Genomic DNA, 25,840 nt, shown 5'->3' with positions numbered 1-25,840 from the left:
GGAGCTGCACGTGCCCCCCCACTCCATTTTTGCTGGCAGAGGGCAGCAGGAGGCTGTTGCAGTTGAAAACGAGTTCGTGAGCCCGTTTTCACTGGCAGAGCACTCGGGCCACCATAGACACCCCCAACATGAGTGACGTCAAGCTGGCCATGCCCATCCTGGCCCCCTGAGGTCAAACAAAATCCTGTTGTGGCTTTCAATGAAATCAAGTTTGACACCCCTGTTCTACATGGCTTGGATTGGTTTGCAGGGAGATTTTATTGCTAATAGCTAACCAATAGTTTTATGTTTAATGTTTCTATTTCAGGAGGAAGATCAAGAATCAGAAAATGAGAAACTAGTAGTAAAGGAACCTGAGACTGAAGATGGTAAGTTTTGGGTTTTGTAATATCTGGAATGTTGTCAGTCAAGGAAGATTCCAATTAACACAAACAAGGTCACTTTAAGCCCTAATATTTAATAATATTAATGAAAGAAGAAAAGAGCTATTTTTGTCATTCATTAACCCATTCATTCATTTAGAGAATGCATGATGGGGGGGGCACGAGAAACACAGTCTTAATACTTGGACTTGAATTATGTAATGTGAATTCAAGAGCAGATACATTCTCAATCTTAAGAAAAATACAAGATTATAGACTTTTTTCTCAAAGGAAATGTTAAACTGCTTCCACCAGTCCTTGATCTGGTGGAAGAGTATGCTGGCATAAACTGCATAGTCCTTGATGGCGACTCCAACACTGCCTCAATGACAAGACCAGTGAGCGATGCTTTCCTTACACTTTTAACGTGAAACAAGTATAGGAAAGTTACAGCTTCACTTGTCCTTCAACTAATTGTTAGAGCTGAGATGGGAGAAGGCAAGTTTTGGCAGAGGATTAAAGTAGCAAATTTGGCCAACTGATGCCAATGGCTGTTCTAGCTAGGAATTGTAGATTTGTCATCCCATACACATGGAGGAAGGCTGCGTTAGCCAAACACACTTTCTCTGCAGAGTTCAGAAGGCTACATCTGGAGGCTGCTAATTTTTTATCATCATCCCCAGCCTTGGAGGTAAGACTGAGAGATAGTGTTCAAGGCTGTCTAGGGCTGACTCAAGTTATTTTGCCAACAGCGGTGTTTCCCACAAACAGCAAATAATTGTGGTTTGAGCCAGAATGCCCAGTTTAGAAAATTTGTATAAGGGCTTTCAGACCCTAACCATGTGTTTGCTGACTTCAACAGGACACATCCAAACAAAACAAACAATCCTGGTGACTTCATTAAAAATATTGTGGTTAGCAATACAGTATAGGCAAACTGATCCTGAGGATCACTCTTTGCAGAATGTGCGCTTTATGCTATGAACCAAAACTCCTCAGTTGCAAACCAATCATTTGAAACAGATTTCTAAGTCCTAGCTGAAAAGATTGATAAATTATTATATTGTAAATTATTATATTGTAAATGCGGGGTCCCCCCCCAAGAAAGGGGTGGAAGAATAAAGATAGGAACTATGGTTCCTTGTCCCGCTTTCCTACAGTATTTTAAGGCTATAAACTGATTGGCTCAGGCAGATTACAGTTCTAACACTTCTAAACAGTCTTCCATCCACATCCCATCATGTCTATTCTATTTTATAGAAGAGGAGGAACATAGTCTATGCTGCAGTTCACATAGCAAGACCATTTTATAGAGAAGAAAAAATTGCCATATTGCTCAGTGACCATCTTCATATACCTAATGCTCATTCTGAGCATTCTCATTTCCAAGCCAGGAAAGTGTTCATATGTAGCAAGGGGGGTGGGTGAGGAATAGTACAGGATCATTTTTTCTAAATAAGATATAAGAAGCCATATGACATTTGGAAGAAATCAGTTGTTTATCATGTGGCCCAGAATTGTTTCCATTGGCTAACTCCATGGTTTTCAGCAAAGGCATTTTTATTGTCTGGTATGAGATCCAGCCTTTCTAATAACTTGGCAAATATAACAGGATATTCAGCCATCTGTGCAAAATATTTTCTCTACTACTGAGCCACATTCTTTTCCCAAGAAAAAACACACTTACTGAATTATACCTTCTCAACCTTTAATTTAGGGAAAAAGGAGTCAGAACTCAGTAGTTCAGCAGATTCCTGGTAGATTCCAGAACTGGGGAAGCTGATTGGTCTAGAGATTCCTGTCCTGCAGGTGTAAGAAATTCAGTTTTCCCAAATTTTGACTTTTATGGAGTCCATGGAATTATTTGAGCCTGATTATTTGCTTGCAGATGTTTCATTACCTGACTAGGTAACAATATCAATGCAAGCGAGTGTGGGCTTTGATCCCTGTTTATATGCAGTAGCTTGCCCTGCCAGTGTTGCTGGGATATGATTTTCTCTTTGGCAGTTCATTGATCAAGGTATTGTTTCTACTTGATAGTTTGCTTGATGTTAATCCCTGCTTACAGGGAACTCCACAAAAAGGTAACAGACCACCTATACAACATCTTCCATCAAAATTGATATTCATGCAAAAATGTCTGATCACTCAACCCACTACAGTGCAAACAACGCAAGCTATGAAAAAGTTAACACCGACATAAATCAACATCTCAGAAACAACCAGCAGACTGTTACAAACACATGGCATCACCACAGCACACAAACCAACATAAAGCCCTCTAAAACACCTTAAGTAAACCAGAAGATCCAGTAGTCCAAGAAGGAGTGATCTATATTCTATAACATACAGGGTAAAGACTGTAATAGCCTCTAAGTAGAACAGATAAGCAGGAGAGTAGCAGAAGATATCCATGGACATCAACTAAAATTCAGAAGACATGATGAAAAATTCTTTAATCACAACACTGAACAAACTCAACCATGCTTTCAATTGGGAAATTGACATCTTAGACCAATACTGTTAGGGAAATCCTGGAAGCTTGCCATTCAAACAAATCAGCCATCAGTAGAAATACAGAGATAAACCACATTCACACAGCATTCAAAAGAATCAGTGAAAAAAGCTAAGAAGAAAACAAAAAGACCAGAACACATTTTCTTTTACAACCAACACCAGATACTGTAAGCAGGGATTAACACCAGACAAACAGTCAAACAATATTCTAATCAAGGAATTATCAAGGAGAAAACCACGCCCTCACCTACACTGGCAAGGAAAACTACTGCACATAAACAGGGAACAAACCAGAGGTGGTTATTCAGCAGGTTCTGACCAGTTCTGGAGAACCGGTAGCGGAAATTTTCAGTAATTCGGAGAACCGGTAAATACCACCTCTGACTGTCCCCACCCCCATCTATTCTCTGCCTCCCGAGTCCCAGCTGATTGGGAGGAAATGGGGATTTTACAGTATCCTTCCCCTGCCACGTCGACCAAGCCATGCCCACCACGTTATGCCACGCCCACCGAACCAGTAGTAAAAAAATTTGAACCCCACTACTGGAACAAACTCCACATCCACTCCCATTAATCAAGCTCAGAGGACACCAAAAATTCCCAAATTCAACCCTAAGCCGCAAATATTCTCTTCTGTTATCAGTTCTACATAGAGCTTAGAAGATGTAATTCCAAAGACTACATTTGGAACAGGTTACTTAAGGTGCAATGAATAGCTAAATGAAAAAGAAAGCACATCTAATTTTGATTATCAGACCTCAGCATCAGATAATGTTTGCACACCAAAGGATAAATGAGGTGATAGTGATGGTGTGAACTGACAAACAGGTGTTCAGGGGCCTTGTTTTCTGGACATCCTATAAAATCTTTGGACTCTACCCTTACAACTGTATCAGCTGATATATTCCTCAAGTGAGAATTACATAATTCAGATACATTCACAGGAGGACTGGTAGATAAGGAAAGTGAGGTCCTTAGCTGTCACATGGATTTTAAAAGATGAGAAAGTGAATGTTGCGCTTCCTTAATCCATTTTATTATGTCTACTTCTGTAGGAGTCACAATTGTAAGCCTCTGTTTTAAATGAATTTGTCCCTATTATTTTTATCTTTAAAGTATGTGAGCTGATTCCTTTGTTTTAATTTTTGCTAATTTTTAAAATGGGAATGTTTTTATTTTGAATGACTCTGGATATGAGCTGGAATCCAACTTCAACAAAAGAAAATCCATTTTTTTTAAAGAAAATTGCAGCTATAGCTACATGCTTAATTGTATTTAGGCTATAGAACAGTCTGTGTCAGTGCTGCTGATTTATTTGGGCTTACTTCTGAGTAAATAGGCATAGTAGCATAAGGTACAATGTGTAAGAAGTCTTTCAGTTAAAGCTCTCTGTTGAAAATATGGCTGCAAGGAAATGACCTTTGAAAGAAATGATGTGTCTTCTTGCAGGCTTTTAATGAATGGAGAGTAGCTTTGTCTTTAAAAATGTCTCTTTCCAGATACTTTGTTTAAAGTAGGTCATTTCACTCCCATTACACATCTAACAAGTCCAGAATTTGAAAATGGGTACTGAAATTTAGATGAAGGCAAGATTGAATGCATGACGATATTTCCTTTCCTTCGCCAGCTCCGAACTAAAGTTAGCAAACTGTATGCCCTTGAAGGATCATTTCAGCTTTGCACAAAATGATAGAAGCGAGGTTGTGATGTTAATAGAGGGGAGCTTTCATATTGTACTAAAAGAGAAAGATTCATGGAGTTAAATTAGAAATAGGCAATGCAAGAGGCCTATAACCTATTCAATACATTTAAAAGGGTCTGGAGCAATTTAAATGGTTTCTATGTTGACTGATTTAACTACAAGTGGACTGCTTTTTAATTTGGTGTTAAAATTAGTTGCTGGGGTGACAGATGGAAAACGATCAGCACTTGATACAGCTATTGCCCTCATTCATCTAAGTCCTAGAGACATGATTTTTCCCCAGCCCAAATCAGATACAATTGAACTCTGACATTTTAGTATCCATATCATTTGGATCGGCCTTCCTCAACTGGTTATCTCAAGATGTATTAGACTGCAGCTCCTAGAATTCAAAATCAAAATGCCTCCATTCCTAGTAATTGTACTATGTATGGGCTGCAAAGGTTTAGATAACCATACTATGACACCAAAGAAATAGATGGTAGAGGACAGGAAGACCTGGAGAACATTATCCATGGGGTCACAATGGGTCGGACATGACTTCGCAACTAACAACAATTGTATCTGCAGCCATTTAGTGGTCATCTAGATTTTTGCAACCTAGTTATGATATGCCTATTTCACAATTCATAACAAACCATAATCTCATTTGTTCTCTTTTGCTTTTACCACATTGTATAAATCCAGTCATCATATTTTGTATATTCTGTCTTAGCACATTGTAAGAACTCAATAGTGGCTTATTCAAATAAGCATGCCATATTCAGAGTTCATTCTGCCAGGAGGTACAATTTAGATCTCAGAATATAATTTCCATTTTTAAGGCTTATAGAAGTCTAGAACTTCCATTTCATGCACAGTTAATGGGACTCCAAAGCTTCTTTTTCTCTTTTTACGAATCGTCTTTGAATTCCATCACACATCATTTTCTCAAACATCTTCAGACCTTTTTTTTCATATCTTTGTTTTAACAGTTCAGTCCTCATTCATTTTGCAGGATCCAATCTGGGTCAGTTGGGTTGAACATTATCCTGGGACACATATATTTGCCCTTGTTCATTTTCTCTATGACTAAATCACCTCAACCATCTTCTTTCACAGTAGTCCGTCTGTTCTAAAGGCCACAAAAAAGGAGGCTAAGAAATTGCTGGTTGTCCTGTGCTATGTCCTAAACTCAAATTAACAATCACTTTGTTCACATAATAGGATATTTGTACGTACTCCCCCATTTGTATGGGCTATAATGGTCTAATAAAGTTTGTTTTTAAGGATAGGTGTACATTATGTTTCAGCTCTGTTCTAAGCTTGAATCAAATTGTTGTTGTCTCACTAGATGTGTTCTGACTAACCATTATTTTAAAAGTTATTTTAAAAGTTATTTTAAGATTGGAACTCTTCCAGTGAAGTGGGAACAGCTTGTTTTGTACAATGAAGTAGCTCAAACGCAGAATGTTTTACACACCACTATTTTTAAGACGCCACAAACTTATTGTTGCTATTTTTACAGCATTCTTAAACAAAACTACCATTTAGAAACCATTAGGAAATTTCTCCTTAATTCTAGGTTGCTTCTCTTCTTGGGTAGTTTCCATCCATTCTTTCTTGTCTTTTTGGTGCTTTGGAAAATAGTTTGACACACAGACACACCCTCATTTGTAGGAGTTCCACAAATACTGGGACACTGCTATTATGTCTCCTCTAGTCCTTCTTTTCATTAGACTAGACATAACCAAATCCTGTAACTGTTCTTTGTATGTTTTAACCTCTAGCCCCCTAATCATTGTTGTTCTTCTCTGCACTTTTTCCAGAATCACAACATCTTTTTTATATTGCGGTGGCCAAAATTGGATTAAGTATCATCAAATTGCTGTCAGTTCTTAGCTACCACATAGATAGGTCTTCTCCAAAACAAAAGTCTATCCCATTCATCACTATATCCATCTACTATAATTGAATCATCCTTTTCCTTTCTTTCCTTCTACCTTTCCCAGCATTAGAGATTTTCTCCAGAGATTGTACACTTTATCAAGAGGCTATGCCTAATAGGATAACCATAATGTCCACTCTGTACATTTTGTATATATGCATTTGGGACCCTACAATACAACAAAACATAGGAATGGACTTTGTTCTTGTTCATACTTGATTAGCCATGCCCTCTTCCAGGTCTTTTCACCCATTTCCCTCCCAACAATTAATTTTTCATGGCACTTGGACATGCCCAATGTTGGCTTTTTAAATATTTTTTAAAATGGTATATTTCATGGGGCTTACCCTCAAGTTTGCTGATATTACAATTGTGTAGAAGGTGCCATTTTGGCTGTAAACCTTGATGCTTATAACCTTAACATAAAATTAAATTTGGATGATAAAAATTGGCTTTTTCCTTTCAGCTCCCAGGGTCGCTAATATTTCCAGATATTGTAGAAAGATAACCTTGCTAAGTGCTACACAAATACTGTGCAAAGTGCTTCCTTCCCATCTGTGTCCTAGTGATCCCAAGGGCAACAGTGCTTGGACCTTTAATGAAAATTACATGTCATTTCTGGCTAAAGCTTATTACAGTTTAGGAGCAACATCCTATTTGATGGCTCTGTATTCTTTCAAATGAGTTGCAAATTGCTGACAGTTATGTCATTATGCTGCTAGTGTTGTGGCATATTTGTGTATTCAGATTAGCTGCATTATTCAGACTCTAATGGTGAAAACATCACTGAACCTCTTTGACAACCATGGTATCAACACTGTAGTTGAAAATAGTTGAAAATAGAAGTTTTAAGAACGTCATTCTCCACCATCTTTCCACTAAAAAAGGCACAGCCCTTGGTTTGGGGCTTTAAACTCGATGCCCAGAGGAGCAGCAAATAAATCTAATAAATAATAGTAACTGGATCCAATCTTACTGTGAAGCAGTGATTTAGAATATGAAAAAGAGGAAAAATATCTGGCTGGGTATTGGTTAATTATAACATTTAAATGAGAGAAGATTTGCAGTTTAGGGGGCTCAGGAAGCATGATTTGTTATTACATAAAGAAAAGGGCCAAATCCCAACCTACCACATAAAAATTCTGTTCTTATCAGATGATGGAAAAGAAGAATGAATGGTTTCCATCAATTTGTGGCCAGCTAGTAGCATTAACAGTGGTCCATATTAACACAGAAATTGGATTCACACATTGTACTACATGCTATAGTTAATGTAATCATGATTTATACAATGATTCAAGACATACACTGTTTTTAATACAAATAATTTTCATTATTGGAAGTCTTTCTACAACTCCAGTTGTTTCTCTTGTCCAACTAGCTAGATCCCCAAATCTGGTTCAGCATTGAACCAAATGGGTTAAAATTCCTTCTTATAAATCAAACACACCTAAATAATGAAGTAAGTTGGCATGATCCAACAATTATTGTCAGTCACCAGATTCGACCATATATAAGAACATAACTGGGAAGGAGGAAAAAAACAGGGAGACTGACCAGAATGTGATTTTAACATGGTTCAGTATGTTAATAATTTCACCACAGCAAATAGCCTTTCTCTTCTTTCTCTCATTCTCTTGTAGCAGATGAAAAGTTCTCTTTTAAATATAGTCCTGGCAAACTGAGAGGAAACCAGTATAAAACAATGATGACCAAAGAAGAACTTGAAGAGGAACAAAGGTAAGTTGGATTTTCTTTAAATTCAACAGAATAACTAAAGATTCTGACTGCTCTCGTTTCCTCTAAGTTGCCGTGTCCCATCAAGTATAACTGGTCTTAGGTATATTTAGCTTTCCCAGTTGAACCAGTATAGTCTTCTTAGGATCAAAGATTTATTCTTGGGTGATGTCTCAGTCATGAAGAACCTTGCCCACTTCCTTGGAAATGGATCTGTTGGCTGCTTCTCATTTCACAGAACGTTTGTCAAAGTAGCAAGATTTACAGTGGATATTCTGGTTCCTAAACCACCAAGTAAGCTCAGTTTAAACAAGACTCCACATAAATCTTATGATTCCATACCTTGGTCCTTATTATGATTACCAAGCATATTAAAGTGATGACAGAACAAGTCTTCATATCCCACATAAAAATTATTCCAATTCTAACATTTTACAAAAACTGTTTTTATTCGCCATAAATGCCAAAAAATCCAGGTCAAATATTTCAGTTTAGCATTAAGAAAATTGTAGTGGTTTCCTGACTCCCATAAATTTGGCTATTCAGAAATAAATTAAATAAATTACTTGCTATCTCAGAAATTGTTTAGGGAATAGTATGGTAGAGCAATTGCAGCACAGCTGCAGCTGGAATAAGTATATACTGATAGCGTGTGCTCAGAGCATTGTTTTCCTGGTTTAAAAATATAGATCAATACTGCATTCCCTTTTGCTAAAGGTGTTGCAATTCTGGCTTATATTGTTACAAATTTTGCTCCATTATGTTTACTGTGAGCCTAAGAAAAAATGTTGTTTCTAAATAGAGTTCCAAAGTCTGATCCATTAATTATCTGACTGATGAAGTTCCTGTTGTTGCAAATTAAATCAACCCCATAAAGCCCAAACTTTACTTTAAATATACATTCTTAACAACAATTCCATTATTGTATTATTAGTATTTATTCAGCAATAAAATTTCTAAACTATTATGATACACAAAAGTAAAAATGTTGCTCTTTCATCTTTCAGAGTTCAGCTGAAAATGCTACTAAATCTACAAAAATTGTATGTTTTGGAATAGAATATTGTGATAAGGGGAAAAAGCTGAAAGAACATATAAACTCACAATTATAATCAAACCTAATGTTACCATCACAAACAAAATTCCCCTAGAACATTTAAGGAGATAAGTTTTTATCTGACCATTTGGTTGAGGCTTAGATAAGCCACTAAATTCAAGTTCATTTGGTTGCTTTCAGTACAAATAATTTGGTTCCTTTGTGTGGATCCTTTCTTTTGATCAGATAGCTGCCCATTTTTTGAGTAACACAGTGTGGAAGGGCATGGTAAAAAAATTGGGTGCATGAAATAAAAAACTGAATTTGGCTTAATTGAAAGTTAATTGAAATTAAATACAGTTAATTAAACAAAACCATTGTATGATTATTTCTGTGCATTTAATTTTATATACTAAATTAAGAATTAGTGTATTTGTCAAAACTGGGGGAGGAATTGGAGTCTTAGTATTGCCGTGTTTCCCTGAAAATAGGACAGGGTCTTATTTTCTTTTGACACCTCGAAATAAGCACTTGGCCTTATTTTGGGGGAGGTCTTCTTATTTTTGAGGTGCAGGAGGCGGCGAACGTAGTCACCTCATGGCTGCTGCTGTGTTGCAATATTTTTGGGGAGGGCTTATTTTCAAGGGAGGACTTATTTTAGCACATGCACTCAAATGCCTGATTGGGCTTATTATCTGGGAAGGTCTTATTTTTGGGGAAACAGGGTATTTGGGGGTGGATTACTTGTAAATCTGGGGCATGAGTTGTGCATACCTCTACTAGGAAGGATCAAATCCAATGGATGAGTTTTCCTGTCTCCTGAACAGCTGTGTAGAATTTCAGGCAATGCAGCTTTTGTCAACCCTTCAGTACTGCAGCATGAGAAGTTGCCTATACCAATGTTCCTCCTGTTTAACTAGGAATGTCAAGTTGTCAATGCATGTGTCCCTCCTGTTACCCAGTTCTTGATCTAAGATGTACATCAACAAACAAAATTAATTCTTAACTAACAGTTAGTCATTTCTACTGTGGATTTTTTTGATAGGGCCAAGCAATTATGTAACCACATAGAAAAGACAAGGGGTTCTGTGAGTGAACGTAGCAGGTTTTAAATGTATATATAGGAGGCATAGTGCCCTAGCACAGTGTTTTTCAACCTTTTTTGTGGAAAGGCACACTTTTTTCATGAAAAAAATCACGAGGCACACCACCATTAGAAAATGTTAAAAAAATTTAACTCTGGGCCTATATTGACTATATATAAAGTAATTTTCCCACGGCACACCTTACACTATGTCACGGCACACTAGTGTGCCGCGGCACAGTGGTTGAAAAACACTGCCCTAGCAGTTAAGCCATTGGACTTGTTGGCCAGAAGGTTGGCAGTTTGAGACCCAAGTACCACATGATGGAATGAGTGCCCGTTCTTGCCCCAGCTCCTGCCAACCTAGCAAGTCGAAAGCATGAAAATACAAGTAGATATATAGGTACCACTTTGATGGAAAGGTAGCAGTATTCCATGCACTTTGGCCTATAGCCATACTGGCCACGGAACCATCTTTGGATAATGCTGGCTTCCTCAGCTAGGAAACAGAGATGGGCACTACTTCCCTAGAGTTGGCCACGACTGGACAGAGGAAACCTTTTCCTTTAAATGTGTACATATTCAGTTTAAATATACAGATAATCCTTTGATGAGTCCTAATTTGGAGAAGAGTGTACTACTAAGACAAATGATATATAAATCATAGATCTCAGTGGAAGAAGAACAGTCTTTCCTAAAGGATGGGGTGTAGTGCATTTATCTGCTGAATTGTAGATCAGGAAGAGACCTGTAGCCCCCTTGTTTGCTCCATGGAATGTTTTACAAATGATCTCTTTGATTAAAGAGATACTCATTCCCTGTTCTATTGAAATGCCTTCAAATATTGTTAGTGCAATGTTTCTTTGGGAGAGAGTTTTACAATAATTTAACAATACAGCAAAGATACAAATCTACAAACTTGGATTATTTGCTGAGGTTCATCTCTGAACAAGCTCATTTTACATTTTATTTAAGGCTGTTGTGTATCATTATACACAATACTGCGAGCCATCTCAGATTATAAGTATTATTTATCTCCCATTCTTCCGTTGCATTCACAACATTCAGGGGACATTGCATATTTGCATTCATATACGAATCTCAAAAGTGCAAATGAGTTACATTCTTTTAATTATTATTTTTGTAACTACTGGTATTATAGGTTGCACTGTACAACAAATCAAGGTTCCGGGAGCATTCCTCTATTATCAAATATTCAACACTCCTCAGAGTCTAATATGATGGATTCCTTCTATCATTTCTACTGATACCAATACAGTATCAACATTTCCAAAATTATTAGCTAGTTTTTAACTGAGGCATGGCTGGCAGGCAAAAGAGGCGCTAGATAATTATCCCATTGCTGTGTTCATTTTTGCTTTGTGAATGGTGTGGCTCTTATTTATTTTCTCAATTTCCTCTGCCTATTGATGAATCTAGTTTGACTAGTTATGACTAGATACTGTCTTCCTGGGCCTTAGACTATTTATTTGATTCTATTGGGCATTATGAGAAAAGTGGCATCAATACCCTTTAAGGCTATAGCTATAAACCAAGGTAGTGCTGTGTCTGTATAGCAGTCAGTCATGCACAGCATGCTCCCAAGTGCCAAAACTTGCCATACCAGTTGTGTACCATAGGCAGCTGACCAAATAGAATTACATACGGTACTTCATCTCCTTATACAACCAGCAGATGCACTTTGAGCCCTTTGGAACTAAATTCAAAGCTGCATCAGTTCCAGACACTACATGTTATTCAGGCCTGCTTTGACAATCGTGCAGATCAGCCTTCTCTGATGTGGTCCCCTCCAAATATATTCCACCGTCCATCTTGGTTGGAAATGTTAAGGGTTTTGCATCCCAGACATCTGAAGAATTACACACTGGAGAAATCAAGTGCAAATGTTGATTTATCAGGCAACAGGAATCCTATGTCACTGGGAGTAGGCTGCACTTGGAGTGGCTTTGTAAAATAAAATGAACAAATACAGAGGAACAAATGCAACCATAACAAAGCCTCTTGAAAGAAGCACCTTTGGGACAATAATGAAACAGGATTCCCTGACCTTTGTTACACATAACCAAAACTGATCTTTTTCCTGACACGAACCTGAGTATCTCCCGAGGACAGCTCTTTCCTAAGGAAAGAAAGGGTTTGTTAAGAACCTTTTCCACCCGCACCATGATTGGCTAGGGTTTCCTGTGTCCTGTATTCACTTTCCAAATTCACCTGCCCTACTTAATGCTTGCTGCCTTGGCCTGTGCAGAGCTGTTTGCAAACTCCCTCCCCCCCTCCCCTCTTCTGCTAATGGGCGTCTGGCAGACTGTTGCATTTCTTCTAACGGTTTCTCTGTTTCTCGTCACAGTGACCTTGTCTGTCGGTCTGTGTTTGTTTCTTCCAGTTGTTTTTGTTTTGTTTTATTTCCCCCCCCCCTCCCTCGGAGAGCTGGTGGTGGCATCAGCATTTTTCCACTTCAGGCTTTTCCAAACCCTCCTCCTTTGTTGTGGTTTCTTTGGGCAGGGTTGCCCTCAGGTAAGGAGCTTCAATGAATCGGCCGAGGAAAGCCATGCCATCCGCCCTTCGAGCCTTTGGTTCTTCATGCCATGTGCCTGCGTGTGCATCCCGACCCTTCCTGGCCTTCTTTTCTTTTTTTTCTCCCTCCTGTTGGCATTGCCTGGCATTGCTGCCATTCTGATGTGACCCAGGTTTGCTGCGTTTATTATATTGCAGGATTGAGCTGACCTCTGACCTCACATCCCTGTAGCAAGTACCTTAGGTCCTCGGCCACAAACATTCTAGCAAATCTTTTTGGTAAGGAGATGATACTTCTTAGAAGTAGTGGTTCCACCTATAACCTCTGCTAATGTGACTGGAAACTAAAGTTGACCATGTTCTTCCCTCCCCCTGCACCTCCTTCCCTTCTCCCCATTCATAACTAATAAATTAGTCTCCCACTCCTCTGTGCCCCGTTTCATTTATCAGGAGCACCACAGTTCAGTGGAACAAAAGAGGTGCACTTTTGCCTAGTGGAACATATGCTGCTGGCCTTTCCCATCTATTACCTCACCCACAGTCTTTAGCTAAGAGGAGGAACGTGTCCCTCTGATTTGAAGTCTGAACTTTGGGCAACTTGGCCAATTCAATGAGTCCTGGGGGGCAGTTCTGTGACATTTGGGACTGGAGGGACTGTCTGTCCAAATCAGTCAAATGTAGCAGTTTCTGTGGAGGAGACTAAGGCTGAGAGAGTAGCTTGCTTGAGAGTCAGTACGTTGATATCAGCAGAAAGGTTTTGTTTTTCAATGTAAAGCTCCTGCTCTTAGCTACTATGAGATATCGGTGGCACAATCAATCAAAATACATGCTTCAATCTCTTTTGTTTAAATCTGCATCAGTTTTGCACTATGGATGGTATATCTTTGATATTCTGCCTTACCTATTCTATTTTGCCAACCTAGCAGTCTGAAAGCATGTAAAAATGCAAGTAGAAAAAAAGGAACCACCTTTGGTGGGAAGGTAATAGCGTTCCGTGCGCCTTTGCTATTTAGTCATGCCACCCACATGACCACGGGGACGTCTTTGGACAGCGCTGGCGCTTCAGTTTTGAAATGGAGATGAGCACCGCCCCATAGACTCGGGAATGACTAGCACATAGGTGCGAGAGGAACCTTTACCTTTACCTTACAAGGTACAGCTTCTCCCATGTTTGCTCCGATAGTTATAAGCCTATTTGTAAGGGCTTTGCAGACACCAGAGAATAATAGTCCTTAGCTTGTTGTATAGGCATCAGAATAAATTCTCCTGTTTCCTCAACATGCTGCCCTTACCCACTTACAGAAAAAGCTCTTTGCTTGAGTTGCAGGTCTTCCAGAAAAAGTGAGGATGTTGCTCTTTCTTTTTGCTGCTCTTCCAACTTGCTTGTACTCCTTCAGAAATCAGGCAACATGAAGAAGGAGAAAAACAACAGGGAAGGAGAGCAGTCAATCAAAGAGGCTCCAAGGATTAGTCATAGCTCCCTACAGAGGCACCAGCTTCAGGCTATTCAGTCAAATCTATAAATAATATTTAGATTCTAGGCACGAGCTGCAATGTTTCATTAAATGGCAGACATTTAAATGCATTGCAAATAGGTTAAATTCAACTCAGTTTCAGGTCTATAAATGTACACCCGGTTAATTTCAATAGGACCTGCATTATGTATTTATTTATAAAACAATTTTAATGCAAGTTTTGAAGCTTGAAAAAATGGTTTTTGCAATTCTAATCTTTTAATTACTATGTTGTATTTTTCATTTTTCCTTGAAAGATGACACTATGAAGGCCTCATAGTAGCATGCTCTCAGAAGATGAAGATAAGATGTTTTCTCATTTGAAATTGCCAACAAAATCCCTTTTGCTAAATTGCATTATTTGGGCATATCTTCAGTTTTTAGTATCTAGTCTTTTTTGTAGGAATCTTGAGATGTAATTTTGGAGTGGTGTGTTGTATCCTTCATAACATTTCTTAAACTTATATTTCCTAGCACTTTTAGTGAATTGTTGAAGATTAAATTGGTATTATGAGCCATGCTGGCGCAGTATTTAGAATTTAGTACTGCAGGCTAATTAAACTCACCGCCAGGAGTTTGATCCTCACTGGCTGAAGGTTGACTCAGCCTTCCATCCTTCCGAGGCCAGTAAAGTGAGGACCCAGATTGTTGGAGGCAAGATGCTGAATCTGTAAACCTCTTAGGGAGGGCTTTAAGCACTATGAAATGGTATATAACATACGTGCTATTGCTATTAATACAAGGTGTTTAGTATTATTTAAGCAAGAGGAGATAGAGATCTTCTCAACCGCAGTTCCTTCCTAAAGTTCAGAACATAATAACTAATTTATACATAATTATTCTAGGGGATGGGGAACCCGTGGTCCTCTAAGTGCTTTTTTTAACCACTTTCACGAGACCTATCCAGGGCAAATGGGAGAAGGGAACATATTGGGAGTTATAATTCAACAACTTTTATAGAACTGAAGGTTCCCTACTTGTAAATGCTCTGTTATTAAAATAACGATAACACAGTAGATTTAGAAAGGGAAACCTGGGTGGGGTTTTTTTTTGCAAATCGAATATATACTTCTAGTCATTTGCTGTAAAACGTCTTTTATCACATTTTTTCCAGAGGGGTAGGTGAGAGAAATTGAGAATCTGAGGTTCATTTTGAAGGTTAAGACAAAAGAGGCAATAGATCTGTGCTAAATACAGAAAATTGCTTCTTCCAGTTACAGCAAAAAAAACTTTCCAAGTGTGGGGAAAATTAGAAATTAATAGAAAAGAAAGTGAACAATGGTTGCTAATTATGCTGTTTGCATATTATCTCCAGGAGAGAGATTTATATCTCTGAAGACTGAATGCTGGGAATTAACAGTGGGAGAGGCTAATACCCTCAAATCCTGCTTAGGTGCTTCTTGGTAATATAATTACATATGTAGGTTTCTTTCCCTTCTACAATGCATGAAGAAACTTTAGTTGTCATCATGCCTTCCTACTTCCATTCCACCAGAGATGGGGAATATGGAATGAAGATTGCTATAGCAATATCACATGTTCTGTTAGCTACTTGGGAGAAAGAAGATGTACAAATACTTACTTACCAGTAGGCATTCATTTATCAGATGAGGAATGGCGTGAGATTAAGATAGAGATGCTCTTCCAGTTGTCCTTGCCTTTCATCTAAACTTCAGTGATGAGAAAAGCTTGCAGCAAATTGGATACCACAATCCGAAACTCAATTCACCTAAATGAAAGAACAATATCTGACATTAAAAAGCTATTGGGCCACAAACCCTTGCTGAAATCCAAGAAGGTACAGCAAGAGGGGGTAGAATTTTCCATTTGAGGTCTGCTTTTTATTTTCTTTTTAAAAAAAACAGATTGTCTTCTTGTAATAACAAATCAATCTATAAGCTATACTTAAATTTGGACTGGACAATTCATAACAGCTCCTGTATATATAAGCCAAAGGAGCAGAAGGTTAATCATGGCATCCAAACATTTTTCCAGTTTCCCTTTTCCCAAACACCAGCCTTCATAAGGATGGGGATCTCTTGGAACAGTTATCCCTTGGCATCTGCCAACCCTGCTCTTCCGTGCATGCTCTTCTGCTAATTTCCCCATAATTTTTGCTTGCTGAAACCCTGTGTGTTTATGTGTTGCCTTGGGATGGTGAATACCTTCACCTCTTCTTGTCATTTGCCTCCTCTCCACTGTCGTCGTCGTCCTCCTCCTCCTCTTCCTCCTCTCACTCCTTTACCAGCAGCTTTGCTTTCCTGTCCGACATGGTGTTTCTTTGGGATAAGAGAGGCTGGTAAGTTTCTACTCCTTCCCCCCCCCCCACCATTTCATCTTCTGCAGCACGATAGAAGGTTGGGCAAGAAGGGTGGACAAAAACTTTGGGGGAGTTAGTGCCCTCATTAAAAGTGTCATGTGTTTCTTTCCCCAGCCTGGGGCTTCTGGATATCTTGGGACTACAGTTACTATTAATTCCCAGTCTGGGCGGGCAACAGGCCTTATTGTCAAAATTCAGTTATAGGGTACATGAGTAGGGAATGTTACTCTTCAAATTAAATTTAAATGCTGTTTAATCTGTTAACCCAGGAAAGGTTTTCAGACCAGACCTGTTTTAATAGGTCAGCTTTTTCACCTGGATGCCTTCTAGCCATAGTGAAATCCTATGCATTGCCCAATAGGTTCACTAAGGCTTCAGTTAACCTATTTCATCTGGATTGTGATTTTGAGTAACCTGATCCAACTAATAGAAAGACCTGGATATTGCTGCAGATATTATTTGTGAAAATAACCACATTTAGTAAATTTCAGTTACAATTTCCCAAACATCAGCAATCTGGCTCGCCCAATATTTTCTGGCAGAAAGACCTATTTCTGCTAGCAGTTATCTGCTATGGGGCACCAGCAACACCTTGTGAAAAATGAAGCAACAATTTATGGAAAGAACTGGCAAATCGAAAAGATCATTTGGACTACAAAGTAGCTGATTGCTAGTCCATACTTTTCAAATTTCTATCATTTTCAAAAGCAGTAGTAAGTTTTCTTAAAAACTATACAGTCCAATTTTGTATTTAAACATATAAAAATTTGATTTTTTTTTAAGCCTGTACCTGATTCTCTTTCGTGACACATTTCCTAAATGTGCCTGGCACACTGGAGAAAATTCCAGTCTTTTCGGGTTGACTAGATCAGGAAACAGATTCCACAAGAAAATTAGAAGTCAGCTTTATATAGAGATAAACTATATTAACAGAATCTTGCAAATCTGATTGTGTTTTTCCTCTCCTCCCATTTAGTGACTCAAGGAGCCAGCCTGAATGTCTTCCAAATATTACCTTTTTTTACCATACTTTAAGGATTGCTTCTGTCCTTTTTTTCTGGGTGTGAGAGATGGCTGCTGAATATTCCCCTCAAGACCATCTCCATAAATCTCTACAGGAATTGTCTCTATGGGAAATTTAATCAATGAATTGAATTCTTTTTTCTTTACATCTGCAGGGAGAGAGAGAGAGAAAAGATGGGGGTGGAGAGGGGGATGACAAGGAAAGCTGCTTTGACCCCTTGATTGTTTTCCATTTCTGCTCAGCTTCTTATTCTCATTAGCCTATCTGCAGTCTCCACAGTATATGCTTCTATACTTCCTAGAATAGAACTCTTTATTGGCCAAGTATTATTGGACACACAAGGAATTTGTCTCCTTATTCATGTTTCTGACCCAGTCATTGTCAGATATTTTCTGCCTGCAAACCTATTTGATGTTGTGGGTACAATTCTTCTTCAACCAGTGATAAAAGGCGAGTCAAAACCAGGAAACTACCAGGAGGTTTGAAAATTAGCATCTACCATGGGTTAGGATATGAATGAAAGTTTTATTATCTTGCTTCATTCATGAAATGTTGAAGGAAGTTGGATGAATTTGCTGTCCAGATGCAACCTTCGAAACTCTCAGTTTGAAAGTCAGCTCTCAGCTTTGACCTGTATTTTGCAAGTATATCCTCATAAAAGAGATAAGAATTAGATAATAATCCATCAGATTAAACAGTTCTATAGCTAAGAATTACTCCAGGCAATTTTAGGATTTCTCAGGTAAAACATAAAGCCATTGATTTAAATAATAATTTGTTAGTATATTAACAAAAATAAACATTTTGGAGCGATGGTAGATGGGGCTTAAACTACAAGCTATGCATGATCCCCTAACTATAGTTTTTGCAGCCCTGAAGGTTTTCAGATCATTGAGGTAATTCAGCAGCAAATTAACAGCAAACACAGGGGGGAAATTGCTAAATTAAATCTGAAATAAGCTTTACATGTCCAAGGAAAACATTCCTCCTCTCCCAGCTCAAAACCATTCAGAGAATTCTGTTGTCTTTACTATTGTTGCAACAATAGTAAACAATAATGGCCTGAAGCTTACAAAAATTTCTGTAGCTTTGCACTAAAGTATTAGGATATCAATCTGGCATACCAATGACTTGTTGTAGTGTTGTTGAATTAACATATGAAACCAAGTGAGCTCCTTCTGCCTGCATTTTCAACTGATGCTCCTAAGAAATATTTCAGCTGAACTACAGTTAAAAAAGCTTTAACACAGCTATTAATGTTTTGATGACAACTGCTGTATAATAGCACAGCTCAAGAAAATGACTGCCAAATGTTACTCAATCTGTTTGCCCCAAAGTTACTTTACAAAATGGGCCATGTAGAATATAACTGTAAAAAAAAACGCACTATGCATCACTTAAAAATAAAGCATAGGCACATCAGGACAGTACAATATAGAATAGCTTGTTGACCATTTTTTTACAGAGCTAATCTCTGATTTTTCTGCAGCTGGAACCCTGGGACAGCCCATCTTTTAATATCTTAATATTGTCTATTAAAATAAAACTTAGAAACTAGCCATAGTCTATTGAAATATTCCAAAGATGCTTTTTCTAAAAGGCAACTAGACTTTTTTTGGGGTGGTGGTGGTGAGGGAGTTTATTTGAAAACTTTTTGCTTCACACCCAAGAAGCTTGTTCTAACTGTTGAAATAATGCTTCTTGGGAAACAAATTTCCTATCTCAAAATATTAAGGAACTACAGATTTTTAGCAACTATAGACAGACAAAACTTGGGTTGGGGGGGAGAGATTTGAAGGCTTCATCTGTTCCTGGGGCTTCAGATGGTCCATTTTAGGTTTTAATCTCATTACCTACAGAGGATCTGCATAATTATAGATGGAATTGTGCAGCAGTGAGACTTTTTTAGCTTCAAAAGTACAGCATTTACATTTTATACAAACTCTTTGCCTGATATTTAAGAAGTGGACGTTATGTACAACCAATGGCCTTTTCAGTAACAGTCTATGATGAATGGCTTACAAGTATCCACATCATCATAACAATGATCCTCACCAAGCCTGTGCTTTCTTAATATAATATTAGAACCTAGTATTTGACTTATAAAAACACACAATTGAAAATGAAAGTAGCATTCATAGAATGGTTATATTTTTGGACATTTGAAAATTAGCATCTGCCATGGGACTACCCTGTTTCCCTGAAAATAAGACCTCCCCAGATAATAAGCTCAATCGGACTTTTGAGCGCATGCGCTAAAATAAACCCTCTCCTGAAAATAAACCCTCCCTGAAAATATTGCAACATAGCAACAGCCACGAGGTGATCACGCTTTCCACCTCCTGCACCTCAAAAATAATAAGAGAGCCAAGTGCTTATTTCGGGGGTCAAAAGAAAATAAGACCCTGTCTTATTTTCAGAGAAACATGGTATATGAACGAAAGTTTTACCATCTGGCTTCTTTCACTGACTTGAAGAAAGTGGGATGCACTTCCAGGACAAAAAGGAGCTTGTTGATAGCTACGCAGTATGACAGTCCCCTTCATTGCAAGTTCCAATTCTAGGCTTAGCGAATCTGGCTTCTGACAAATGGAACAGCTCATATTGGCTCCCCACATCTGAATCTGTTCATGAATCTGAGCAACAAATCATGGGATTGCTAAAGAAGGCAGTTCTCAGTACAGACACAGTTCTGTATTTCTCCTTTCCCCAAATGTCAAAGAGATCCTTGTCAGTTTTCACTCTATAGGGCTAGAGAGAAATGTGAAATGCTCCTGATGGAAAATGAGATGTGCTGTAGATACTCGTGTTCTTGGGCATAGGCTATCCTGCTGCAAATGATGAAGTAACCTCTTAAAACCTGAGGCATCCTTATGTTGTATATGCCCAAAAGGTCTAGAAACTTTCCTTAAGACTCCTTCCCTGCACTGAGTTATTCGCCTCTTATTAAAAAATAAATAAAAGCATTAGTAATATATAACTGACCCAAAGTGGCACAATTAAAATGTATTCTCTTTATTTTCTTCTTGTTTCTCTTTGCAGAACTGAAGACTATATGAAGTTATCCCTAGACTCTTCCTAAGATTTACCTTTTGGCATTTTTAAAGGCTTGAGTGGGAAAAAAGGGGGGGCAAAACCCCAAACACAACCGAAAATTATCCCTCAAAATATAAGACTTTCTGTTTGGCTGAAGCTGAGTTCCTCAGAATAAATCCTTGTAATATCAAGATTGGAACAAGTTGGGGTGTCTGGTCTGGAGAATTATATGGCTAGAGAAAATAGCAGACTATACTCTGAGGGTTCTGTTCTTGGATGTAAAGTAAGATCTCGGGGGGAATAAAGCAAGCACACTTTGTTGTGTTCAGTACTCCATATCTGTAGCCTCCCCCAAACAAAACAAAACAAAATAACTAGATAACCTGGACAAAAGTGATCAATTATTGTACAATGGACCTGCTTCCTGTCTAGATAGTAGAACAAGCTAGAGCTGACCCCTTTTCACCATTCTGTCCTGGACCAAAAAAACCCCCACCTAGATAAATTTGAAGACAGAGCTGTAATATATAAGACCTTCTGAAAGTTCCTTCCATCCACAGATGGAAGGTTGGTTGCATGATACAGACTCTGGCCTCTTGAAAATGAGGCAGTATTTCATCTTAGTTAGAAGGATGTCCCAAGAAACAAGGAAGATTTACCCTATGCACGTATATTTAGAAGTTTGTCCCGTTGAATTTAGTGGGGTATACTCCTAAATAAGGGTATAGGATTGCAGTCTTGGTATAACAATTTGTGACTAATTTCAATTGCAAGGATTAAGAGCGCTTCATTAGCTAATGCTTTTGTTTACTTAACACTTCAAGCCTGTTCCCAAGAATGGAATCTGAAAATGTGAGCTATGGGATGTAAAATGGCCCTTTGGTTACCAATTTTACATTTCCTAAATAAGTTTAAAAGATATATCCATTTTTATGTTGTTTCACTATTCCATCATCACATCAATTTTGATATTTTACTGATAATCACTTCCTGTTCAGTAGATTGGATTTTTTTTTTTAAAAAATGTTGCTCTCCTGTATTTTGAGGGAAAGCTTCATAATCCATCCCATTACTTTTTGAAACAAAACCTTAATTATTTGGAAATACTTGAAATTATTTAGTCAATCATTCTTTGGGACACATAGGTTTAAGAACTGTTTTCCTCTAGACTAATTCTTTGTTACCCAGGCTTATTTAAGAAACAGCAGGAAGCTTTGACCATAGTTAATTTTTAAAAATAAGCTTCCATTCCTATACCTATTTTCTCTAATATAGTACAGTTTGCAACCAAATCCCATTCATATAAGGACACTCTGCTTTGAGATATTTGTTAGCAACCACTTTGCCTCCGATTCACATTGATAGACTCAGTGTTCAAAACACCATTAACTATGCAAATAATGCCTTATATACAATATAATCTTTCAGTATGCAGCAATACATATATAAGGAAAATGACTAGTAGCAATGAGCAAAGCTATCTCTTCAATAATGACAAATATTGCTGTCTTGAGTGGGTTTTTTTTGTTTTTTGTTTTTGTTCTTCTAAATATGAAGATCTTGTACAAAGGACTATAATTTCTAGCAATTTCAAAATGTATATTGCCATTTTTCAGTCCAATAAACATTTAAATAGTTTTCATGACTGGTCATTGTGTTTATAAATATGCATAGTATACACACTGCTCTTACTTCCAATAAATTCAGATTTGAATTGGAACTGGGAAACTTATGATTGATTGCCATTAGAAAACAAAACCATAGTTTAATTTACTATACGAAAGAATGCCCTTCACAATCCCCAGATTTGAATATTACTGAAAATCTATAAAGATATCCCAAACATGCATAGCACGCAAAGAAACTTATGACTATTTCTGAACTAGAAATATTCTACAAGGAAGAGCGAGAAAACCTTTCAAAAGCAAGAATATAAAGACCCTTAAGTGGTTACAAGAAACAGTTGAAAGTGGGTATTTCTTCCAAAGGAGATGTTACAAATACTGATTGGAAAGGTGTCCACATGTTTTACACCTGCAATATTCACCATTGTTTTGTTTTGAATCTTATTAACAACTACACATAAATAGTATGTATGCATTCAAATTTGCAGAGAAAAATTAATTTTGTGCTAGGTAAAGGTTCTGTTAGCTTCTGTTCCTTTAGGGATTATTGAAAAAGTTTGATCAAGAGTGCTAAACTTCTGCACACAATTAGAGATGTAAAATAAGAGTATTACTTTCCTAACTAAGAATGTCTGCATACAGGTAAACTTTGCTAACCATTTTTCACAGCTGGTAATGATTTTAGTCAAGCTTGTAAATCCATGTCTTTTTAGAAGTGCAATAAAAGGAAGAGGATTTCCACCAATTTTCTCCCCCAATGTCAGTTCTTAAATCTCTGGCTATACACACACACCACGGTTTACCTGTATGCATCTACCTGTATGCATCTGCAGAGCTATCATTGGTACCACTGTAATTGATAAAGAAGACATCAAGGGGAAAAATTGCCTACATATCTGGGCGTTTGGATTGACACTTTACACCAGGGCTGGCCTGTAGGCCGGATGTGTCGTGTGTAGGCCATGCCCACCCCAGCTCCACGAATGGGAAAAACATTGTGAAATGTCATGTAATAGCAATATGACGCCGCAGGTTTGACACCTGTGCTTTACACTGTGTTAAAAAAACATGCCACATGTTTTGGCATGATTTTGTTGGTTTTTTTCCCCCTTCTTAGTGGAATGACAAGTGTGGTGCTCTAGGCACATACGCATTTAGAAAAAAAATCTTAGGAGCACCTGCAACTTGATGCCTCCACTTTTTGAGAGCTTGAAAGGGAGCAGTGGCCATCTAAAAATTAGCCCAAACATCAGAGAGAGACTTTAGAAACTTCAAAAACGCCCTCTTGGCAGATGATGGCAGAGGCAGAATAAGAGACAGATCTAGGCATCCTACAAACAGTGAATCCCAGTGTTAAACTAAGATAAGGGAAATATTTTCTAAGCCCTGGGTAAACAAGTTTCATTTAATGTTAAAATGCTACAGGTAATCCTCAGCTTGCAATCATTCATTCAGCCCGTTTGAAGTTACAGAAGCATTGAAAAGGTGACTTACACAACTGGTCCCCAAAGTTATGGCTATTGCAGCACTTCACAGTCACACAATCCAAATTAGGGGACTTGGCAGCCTGCCTACACTTACAACCTCATGGGTGCTTCTTTATCTAGCTCTTTTTCTAGCTTTTTATCTAGCTCTTTTCTTGGGTGGCAGCTGTGCAGCTGGGGCAATTTCTGGGATGCTTTGGCTTTGTACCATGCTGTTGGCGCTTTGTGTGGTGCAGCAGAATGAAGGGCGGGGTGGGCTCCGAATGTAGAGGGGCAAAGGCAACTGTGGCTCAGGTGTGGGCACTATCTGGGGCAAAGTGGCTTTGCCCCATTCTGTTGATACTTCCTGGAAATCTGTGGCTTTGAGCCAGGCTGTTGGCACTTTCCATAGCATATTGGTTTTGCCCCAACCCAGCACTTGGGGCAGATGAGGCTTCCAGGGATGGCTGCGGCTTTGCACTGTGGGTCAGGGGCTTCTTGCAGTCCCAGAGTCTCCATGTACCAGAGAGGCCCTGAGCCACAGCATATTCATTCCCTAGCCTCCCTGTTCTTGCACACATGTGTTCACACACCCCATACCCTCTTTCTCAAGCCTCCTTGAATCTCATGCATGGCTTGCCTCTCTCATCCCCTTACAGTACCCCCATGCTCCTTATGGACTCCCTCTGTTTCCCACTTAACAACCCATACATCTGGAGTTATGACAGCAGTCAGGATTGCTGGTATTGCTGTGGGAGGTGATGTAGTCATGTAATGTTATGCTTTACAACTCCATAGCTTGGTGATGGGAATTCTGATCCCAGTTGTGATGATAAGTTGAGGGCTACCTGTTAGAAGAAGATGGATTGAGGCTCCAGTCTCTTAAGAGGGTAGGTAAGATAATCAATCCAGACCGAGATCCATCTAATGTCATATTCCAGGCAACTGAACAAGGGTACTGTACAAGCATCCTCATTTGCATCTAGTTGTGTCCACATTTTAATTGATTAATTGGTAGATCTCCTTATTAATAGTATCAGAAAATAGTGATAATGTGGCAGTACAATAATAGTACATTTGTAAAGTACACTGGATTTTTTTAGCTGTTTCTTGTGCTTAAAAATGATCCTTACAACATGTGCTGTAATTTAAATGGGTGAACAATAAGAGATTGTTCACCCATTTAAATTATTTAATTTGTAGGTAAATAGTCTTAGTGCCATATGTAAATTTTCACAACCCAAAATATACATTGGAATTAATGATATCAGGAGGTAGCAAGAGGTAGCTTGCTAAAAGTGAAAATGTGTCTAAAATGTGTGTGGGGTCATCCTGCATAAAAAAGCATCTTGACGGGAGATTCACAATCAAGATTCCCAGCATTTCAGATCAAATGTGTGTAGGTTTTTATTCTTAGGGGGGAAAAAATTATTCACACATCTCCATCAGGCATTTTTTTTAAATTTCAGATATGAAATATCGCACATTGCAAGCTAAACTCCACTATCTTTCTCAAGACAAAAGTATCTCCATTCCCCCCCCCCCCACTTTTTTTGTTGTTCTCTTCTTGGCAGGGTTCAGAGAGAGCAGCTGGCTGCCATCTTCACCCTTCTAAAGGAAAAAACAGACACTTTTGGAGATATGTCTGAATCTGATATCAAAGAACAACTTAAGCTTTATGACATGTAGACTGTAAGTTTTTTTTCCCTTTTCAGTATTCTAAAGGTGTAAAACCTGTAGTTTTCAACATGATTAGAATATATTGTATATGAAAATGCAACAAGTAGGTTTTTTAAATTGTATTTTATCTTTTTTAAATGATTTTTGAGAAAGAATAAAAGTCACTTAGTTGTGTCAAATCAATATCTAAGAAGGTCTGCAAATCAATATTTAAGGAACTAAAATATACCAAATGCTGTTGTAATTTCTTACAATGATCTTATATTGTTATTGAATGG

The 25,840-nt window shown here is 38.2% G+C and overlaps 1 protein-coding gene across 1 annotated transcript; it reads left to right on the top strand.

The window, feature by feature from the left end:
• Positions 1-277: 277 nt before the first annotated feature.
• Positions 278-25,647, top strand: MXRA7 (matrix remodeling associated 7). Its single transcript, XM_032209235.1, has 3 exons — positions 278-368; positions 8,152-8,248; positions 25,457-25,647. The coding sequence occupies exons 1-3, from the start codon at positions 293-295 to the stop codon at positions 25,569-25,571; spliced, it is 288 nt and encodes a 95-aa protein (XP_032065126.1). The 5' UTR covers positions 278-292; the 3' UTR covers positions 25,572-25,647.
• The last annotated feature ends 193 nt before the right edge of the window (positions 25,648-25,840 follow it).

The sequence above is a fragment of the Thamnophis elegans genome, chromosome 2, assembly GCF_009769535.1.
Source record: "Thamnophis elegans isolate rThaEle1 chromosome 2, rThaEle1.pri, whole genome shotgun sequence".
In the NCBI taxonomy this organism is placed as follows: Eukaryota; Metazoa; Chordata; class Lepidosauria; order Squamata; family Colubridae; genus Thamnophis; species Thamnophis elegans.
Note: the sequence above shows the minus strand (reverse complement) of the source record. Positions and strands in the feature narration are given on the sequence as shown.